We start from the raw sequence: 8,114 nt of genomic DNA on the forward strand, positions 1-8,114 counted from the left end.
TGCAGCTTACTTGGCATCTGAAAACACATTTCCTCGAATGTATTTTTAATCTGAAAAGAGCTTCCCTGAGTGAGAACTAATGTTGAGAGCTCAGCAGACAGTTTACGTTTCACTTTTACTTTCACCTGAGAGCCTGCAGGAGTCATGGGCGGGGTATGTGGGGAGTGGGGAGGGTGTGGGGTGCTCCGCCATTAGGAAGTTTGGCTTAAAGACACGTCCCAGGGGTGTTTCTGGTCCCAAAAGGCGTTTCTGGTCCCCACCTGTTGTTTTGCTCCTCAGCATGGCTTCCTAAAAACGCTGCAGGATTTCTTAACCATGCATGAATGAGTCAAAGCAAGGCTTTGGGCATGTTTTTTTATGAGAGTATCACATTATAACATGATATAAAACTCAAAAAAGTTGATTTTACATGATATTGCCCCTTTAAATAATTGTGGCCAATGACGAATGTGTTGGCAGGTGTTTAAAGAAAAGGAATACATTCTATAAAACCTTTGGGGTGCAGGTTGATGTCTTGATATGGGCCAGCTTTAGAGTTATACATGAGCTCCCACAAGATGATGGCGAAGCTGTAGACGTCCCCTTTGGGTGTTCCGTTACACGGAGGATCGACCTGTCTAAGAAGCTCCGGGGCCGTCCAGTACAGATCTATGACAAAATTAAACTATCGTGTGTACATTCCCTTCATAATTTGTGTGGCAAGATGATGCCTGAGTAGTACCGAGCAACTGGATTTAAAACCCACTTACCTTCATAGATAGGGTTTTCCACCAAGTCCAGTTTGGGTTTTTCTCCATATTTGAATTCCCACAATCCAAAACCAGAGAGCTTGATCTGAAGCCGGCTGTCCACCAGACATGTGCTAGGCTTCAGGTTTCCGTGAAACTTAAGGCTGCTGTTGTGAATAAAATCCAGTCCCTGAAAAATAAACAAGCAAATCCTAAACAACATGATAAAAGTATTTCTTTAAACACTTTCTTGATAAACACTTACATTGACAATGTCATATGCAAACGACAGCTTGAACATCCACTCTAGATCAACGTCTGACCCCTTCAGAACATCCTGTAAAAAAAAAAAAAATCAAAAACAATATGTGAAAACTTAGTGTTTGAAAGTTTTTGTTGGGGAAAAACTGAAGTTTTCCACTCACCTTCAGGCTGCCTTTCTTGCAGTACTGGATGACCAGACAGACATTCGGCGGCTCGATGCAAACGCCAAAGAACTGCACCAAGTTCTCATGTTTCATCTCTTTCATCTTTCTTAAAGAGTTTCAGATAATTAGGCACAGAGGAGCTGCATCTTTGTGTGAAAGAGGCAAACAATTCTCTGCTGTATCCTACACACATTTACATGGGTATTTTCAAAAGGCAAAAAAAAATATCTTTACTGGTTATAGGTTGCACCAAAGCGAAAACTAGTCAGCTGTCAACTTTACCACATTGAATTCTGCGATGATAGAAGGTTTCTGGTAATTACAGCTGGCAGGTTTCTTGATGTACTTGATGGCCACTTGATTTCCCTGGATTGGAAAAACAAACAAAAAAATATCCCCAGTATTTTCATACTTGTTATGTAGGCTCACTGTGAGCTGAGAATTAAACTTACCTGATAGAGACCTATAGTGGTAAAGATGTTTTCTTTGCCTGTCTTGTCCCTCAGGTCATAGCTAGTGCTGGAAAGATAGCTCTGACAGCTGCTGCTCCCACTGTGACTTCCTGCAGAGCCCACCGATGAACCTTGGATTCCCTGGAGAAGAAGAAACACAAACCTGTGTAACAAATCGACTACACTGACCATTCGCCAACCCTTCTTGAGCGCTCGTACCAAGGGCTCCCGGATGATGGTAATGTCGCTAAAGTTGATCATCCACCAGCTGGAGTCGTCTAGCCTCGTTTGGAGCCGAAACTTCTGCAGCATTAGGACGCCAATCCACAAAATGGCCACTATACCAACGACGGGGAAGGTAACTATCACGGCCAGCAGGGCGATATCTGCATCACAAAGACATGGTAAACTCTAAGAGTGGCTAAGGTTTTAATGCCGGTCAGTATAAATGCCTATGTTTTACCATTAGTCAGCCATTCGCAGAGTTCATCATTAAAACCACATTCTGGTATATCAGTGGGGGGCTTTCCTTTTGGCCAAACCACAGAAGTTAACATAGACGTTGGTCTGAAATTCAAAACTTTCATTAAGACATTTGTCACAATGCAATTAAAATCCTGTCATCCAATCTGGTGTTAAAACCAAAAAAGGATCCACGTGTTAATATTTAACTGAACATTGTTTGGTACCTGACACTTTTGGTTTGACTTTCGAAGTGTAGGATCGGCACAAACAGGATGTTGTTGCCCACATACTGCAGATCATAAATCGAGTAGTCCACATTCCTCTCGCCCTCTTCGTCAAAGTGAACGAGTCCAGAGGCACCTGCAAAAGGAGCCCATTCTCATGCCCCCTGCGTCAACATATTGACGCTTGACCAAGCGCGCGTCCGTTCTGTACGAGATGAGGTGGAGGAGGACGAGTCCCTGAACACAGACCCTAGAGTTAACCAATAACCCTGATCCCTCATGTTAACCATTGTCCCAGACCCTAAATTTAACCTATATTAGCTATGTACAGCCTTTCCATGACCCCAGTCTCTCAAATTAACCATTATTTGTGACCACAGATCCTAAAGTCAAGCATTAATCCTGATCCCTCATGTTAACCACAGACCCTAAAGTTAACCATTAATCCTGTGACACAACCCGGAAAAGCCGCAGGCGGCAAGGATGGCGCGTCAATATGTTACGAGTCCAACATGAGAATGTATTAGTAAAAGACGAGCCATAAACTCCACCAGACACCTTTAGCAAAAGAGAAATCCTTGTTTTGAAAATGGTACCACGGTTCCTGTATAGTTACCATGAAATCGAATATTGCCTGTAGTTCTCAGTTTTTGCAGAAGCTGCCGGCCATCGTACGGGTCGTTTCCATCTTTCAGAACTTCCTTCAGTCCCATGGCATATAGAAGAACCGCGTCATGCAGATAGGCTGCGTAGGGACTAACCTGACAGTTATTGTTTAGGACATTTTATTAAACGTGATTCAACTAAAAAAATCTGGTCAACTTTCTTTAAATAACTTTCCTAACTTGCCTCACTCTCAGATGTTAGGTTGCTCCAGAAAGGATGTCCTTTCAGCTTTTGATAGACTTGCTTGTAGAAGTCATAGTACTCGTAACCTTCGTAGGACCTCTGGCCGATGATAAACGTCATGTCGAATGCTCTTGTAGCAGCTTGGTTTATCCTGCTGTTTATAACATTTTTCCACAAGTTATCCTGCACAGAAAGAGAGATCCGTAAAACAATAAATGAGACAAACATTTGTTTTTTGCATATTTTTACTGAAACTAAACGGTTAATTTTAGGAAAAGATGTCCTGATGCATCTCAGTAATCCAGGTAGAAAAAATCAAAAAGAAAAAATAAGTAGGAATGTGAATCTGGATGGGTTCTTCTTTAGTGAAACGTTTCGTCTCTCGTCCGAGACTTCTTCAGTCTGATGAATTTCAGGTGAACTCAATCTTAYAAGCACTGCCTCCACATGGACAAACAGGTTAGTCATATGCAAAAGAGGGCCATCGCCTAACAATAGGCTTGATTAGCTCTATTGTTCATAGAGGGTCATGTGCCCCATCACCTGACCCGTGTCGTGTTATGTGCATGTAGTGAGGGCAGGCGGGGCTCGACGTCCACTTGTTTTTGTCCCTCTTTCCCTCTTTGTGTTGGGTATCATCACTTTTGCATGTGACTAACCTGTTTGTCCATGTGGAGGCAGTGCTTATAAGGCTGAGTTCACCTGAAACTCATCAGACTGAAGAAGTCTCTTGGACGAGAGATGAAACGTTTAAGTACCTACTTTTTACTTATTTTTTCTTTTTGATTGGGAAATAGATGTTTTGTGAAGGTGAAGTGTTGCGTTTTGTAGACACCCAGTACCTTTTTTGGTATAAAATAATGTTCTGTTAAAAAGTTTAATTTTTTTGTGCCTTAAGATATTTAACTGAGTGAAGGAACTTGTGGTTGGATTTTTCTTTACCGTGATCTTCATGGGTTTTTCCCTCCATCTGGAAATAAACAGGTCAGTGTACTCACCTGAAAATGCACACATGTATCTGTTGATTTATTTTGCTCCTCCTGGCTCCACTGACCTCAAAATGCTGTACCAGGAAGAACACGTAGTCGCCGTTCATCAGGCCTTGGCGCTCWGCCTCCAGCAGCAGGGACACGGAGTCCTCCCTGTTCGTCAGCACCACAATAACTGGAAGGGAGAGGGTCACAGAGTGTTTTTTTTTTAATGAGCTGATTCAAATTCAAAATAAAGAGGTAAAACCAGAAACTTGTCTGCTACCTCTGGCGACAGTTGAGATGTACTTGACGTTTTGAGAAATGAGATCAGGGTTGCTGGTGTCAAACTTCACCTCTGCGGTCAGTTTGAACTTGGTCCTCAGTGGGTTCTCCACCGTTTTCCACAGAGCGTCAACTTTGTCCCAAGTGTTTGTCTCCAACCCCCCTCCGATCATCGCCACGTGGCTCCACCCGAAGAACTGCAGGGTCTTCACCAGAACCTCCGAGCTTCTTTTAAGAGGGGGCATGATTTTGATGTAGGAATCGTACATGTCGCCGTTGTCCAGTTTGGAGGACTGGCCCACAAAGCCGAACATTGGGATGTGCCATGTTGAGGCGATCAGACCAGTGACCTGGAAAACATTACAGCCTGAACCACTGAAGTTTGGGAGGTCAGACTGAGACGGTTTGGACATGTCCAGAGGATGGACAGTGGGTATTTTGGTAGAAGAATGTTAGAGATGCAGGAAAACGACAAAAAGGAGATCTATGGAGGCAGTTAAAGAGGACACAGAGGTAATTGGAGGACAGAAGATGAAGGAGGACTTGATGGACTTGATAAGAAAGATAAGTCAAAAGAAAAAGAAGAATAAGGCCTGGAATTCATTGTGCTCCTTATGTTAACTTTATATAAATTAAATCAAATAAACAAAATCATATTATTGAAGTCACACAACATAAACTCATCCTTTCTGTTCAGGTGTTGCTCTAACTGAGAGGGTCATCAGAGTTCAGCAGCAGCATTTTCCTTAAATTTACCATTTAAAAAATACATTTACACAATTCTTTTTTTGTTGTCCTTCAGGTAAAATTAGACTTTTCAAAGTTGAAAGAAACCTATAGATGTTCATTTTATTGAATAATGTAAGAAGCAATGTCAGATATTGTAATCAATCTAAAAGAAAATGTTTTATCACTCGTTCAAATTAAACTAAATTTAATAGAATTAAAATAGATTAAAATTATTTTGGGTGCCACTTTACAATAATGGCTTATAAATAGTTCATAGATATGCTATTAGTTCATCTGTAAACACTTTAAAAATCGTTATTAAGTGTTTTTATGCATTAATTAAGGACGAGAAAGAGACAAAACTGTTTGGTTTCTTGCCAAATAGTGAGCCAAATCTGTTCATGTACATATTACACCTAAAGGTGCTTTATTAAAGTGTAAGACARTACACTATTTATTAATGACTAATAAACATGTTTAAATGCCATAAGAATGTGTAATTGTAAAGTGTAAAACAGGACACTATTTGTGAGGCTCCCTAAGTAGACTGTCTTTCACTTTACAATAAGGCTCCCTTTGAAAGTGGATATGTATAATACAGTAATATTACAATATTATATAAAATCTGTGTTTCCTAATCATTATTGTTTCATACAAGGTAGTAACCTAGTCTGAAATGTTTAATAAGCACCTTTAGATGTAATATGGACATGAACACATTTAGCTCACTATTTGGCAAGAAACGGGACAGTTTTGTCTCTTTCTCATCCTCAATTAATGCATAATAAACACTTATTATTGATTTATATAGTGTTTGCAGATGAATTAATAACCTATCTATAAACTATTTATGAGCCATCTATAAGGGGAGCCTTATTATAAAGTGGTACATTATTTTGTTTCTTCAATTTCATGACATTAAAGATGAATAAGATAAGATAAGATAAGATAAGATAAGATAAGATAAGATAAATCAACATATAGATTAGACAAAAATGTAAATATGCAGATTATTATGTTATATTTCCATTGATCTTGTTGATGAGGTCAACTGATGATTGGCATTTCAGAGCTTCATGTTTGAATAATCAATTTTATTACATCTCTAATCTGTCTTTACCTAAACATCCAGATTATTAAAGGAAAACTATTTTTAGAAACATGTAGTGATTACAGAAAAACATCAACAACAAAATAAGGGCGCACCTGCAGGCTGACCCAAATGTACTTTGTTATTTTTACCAACAGTAATGTAAGAAACACTCGTGGGAAAAACGTCCTAAAGATGAACTGCATGRAAACCAGCAAAAAAGACACTTTCTTGATTTTTTTAGTTATTTGACGGTAAGCTTTATAACAAAAACCCATAATATTTTGCAGTTTCAGTTGTCAGAACATAATACACAATGTAAAGTTGCATTTAGTTTTTACTTTTATTGTCTGTGTAGACGCAAACAGACAGCAAAGTATAAATAACAGACTTATACCTCTGCTTCCTCAGGACACGCTGGACCAAAGAGAGCTGTCACGTTTTCCCTCCACACCTGCTGGATGAATTCTCCCAAGGACTCTTTGGGATTACAGCCTGTGTCCTTGTAGACAAAATCCAGACTGTAGTTCCCCAGGAAGGAGGGGTTGTTGTTCACCTTCTCCACGGCTATCTGGATGGCCGAGCCCAGGCGCCGGGCGCTGAAGGGGAAGGACATGTTCCAGGGAGCCTGGAAGGCAACGAGCAGCCTGTGAGTCTGACTGCTGCTGSTGTTACTGAGGATGGCAGCAGCAGATAAAATGAGCGTGAGGTCGAGCAGCAAAACGTGGCTCATGGTAGAACAATGCAACATCCGTGACATCACTCTCATCCTTTTAGTTTCTGCATGTGCGGCGCTTAAATACTCAACCTCCTTAGTGATGCTGGAGCACTTGGTTCAGGGAGGAGAACATGCAAATAYGTGGAGAAGAGTGGGAGGTACAAAACTCTGTTACTTTTTATTTTTCATGAAAACGTTTGTTACATCTAAACTTTTCATAAGTTTTAGAAATGACTGTACATTTCCCCCTCCAATAAATTTACATTAGTTTAACTTTAATTTWATGTAGCATCTCAGAACCTTTCAGGAAAGTTTGATGCCGACTAGGAAATGTAAGTTTTTAACCAGTGACCTTCAGATTTCTGATTTTCTTCTTGAGAATAATCAATTTATATCTAAAGCTGCATTTTGGGCCTCTTTGCCTATACAGCCCAGAAAGGACACAGATGTGCAACTTTGTTGGTACTTTTCAACATTAATAATAATAATAATAATAATAATAATAATAATAATAATAATAATAATAATAATAATAATAATAATAATAATAATAATAATAATAATAAAACAGATTTGTCGTGTCAGTCCCAGAATCTTTGGGGTAATTCTAGTAAGACATTTTTGTGTTTTTCTCTCAACAGTGCTTCTGGCTCCAAGTGTCAAAAAAAAGTCACTAACACATTTTCAGTTCAGTTCAATTCAATTCAATTCAATTCTTTATTAATTTCATTTAAACAAAACAAATAATTTTATATACAATATACAATAAAAAGAAAAATATGAAAAGAAAAATGAGAGAAAAAAATATGTGTATATCAAAATCACAAATAAAATGAAATGAAAGGCAGCAGAGAGAAGAAAAATCTTATAACATCTGCCCCTTTTTTTCTAGAATAATTCATATAAAGAAAAATCTGTTATTAACAAAACAAAAGACAAGAACATCTAATCCCTCTGGATTATACTTTCATATTTCTTTAACAATCCAGCTTTTTATCATTTTCTTAAATGTACATAATGATCCTGCGTTTTTTACATCACTCCCCAGATTATTCCATAGTTTTATTCCTTGACTTAAAGTACACCATTCCTTCAAACTAGTTCTGAATTTGAGTTTTACAAATATCTCTGTCCCTTTAAGGTTATAACTCTTTCTCTTAACAAAATTCACTTGGATG

General features: G+C 38.8%; 1 protein-coding gene across 1 annotated transcript in view; it reads right to left on the minus strand.

Moving 5' to 3' along the window:
• Positions 1-6,951, minus strand: part of gucy2g (guanylate cyclase 2g) — an 11,604-nt gene extending 4,653 nt beyond the window's left edge. Inside the window, exons 1-14 of the mRNA XM_014032710.1 lie at positions 6,616-6,951; positions 4,401-4,749; positions 4,201-4,310; positions 3,147-3,329; positions 2,914-3,058; positions 2,298-2,433; positions 2,072-2,175; positions 1,828-1,994; positions 1,609-1,749; positions 1,439-1,522; positions 1,154-1,258; positions 994-1,065; positions 750-918; positions 493-648 (exon numbers count right to left, since the gene is read on the minus strand). Of these exons, the coding sequence (XP_013888164.1) occupies positions 493-648; positions 750-918; positions 994-1,065; positions 1,154-1,258; positions 1,439-1,522; positions 1,609-1,749; positions 1,828-1,994; positions 2,072-2,175; positions 2,298-2,433; positions 2,914-3,058; positions 3,147-3,329; positions 4,201-4,310; positions 4,401-4,749; positions 6,616-6,951 (2,257 nt within the window). The remainder of the gene's footprint in view (positions 1-492; positions 649-749; positions 919-993; positions 1,066-1,153; positions 1,259-1,438; positions 1,523-1,608; positions 1,750-1,827; positions 1,995-2,071; positions 2,176-2,297; positions 2,434-2,913; positions 3,059-3,146; positions 3,330-4,200; positions 4,311-4,400; positions 4,750-6,615) is intronic.
• Positions 6,952-8,114: the final 1,163 nt, after the last annotated feature.

This window comes from Austrofundulus limnaeus, unplaced genomic scaffold (genome assembly GCF_001266775.1).
Source record: "Austrofundulus limnaeus strain Quisiro unplaced genomic scaffold, Austrofundulus_limnaeus-1.0 Scaffold7, whole genome shotgun sequence".
Taxonomy (NCBI): Eukaryota; Metazoa; Chordata; class Actinopteri; order Cyprinodontiformes; family Rivulidae; genus Austrofundulus; species Austrofundulus limnaeus.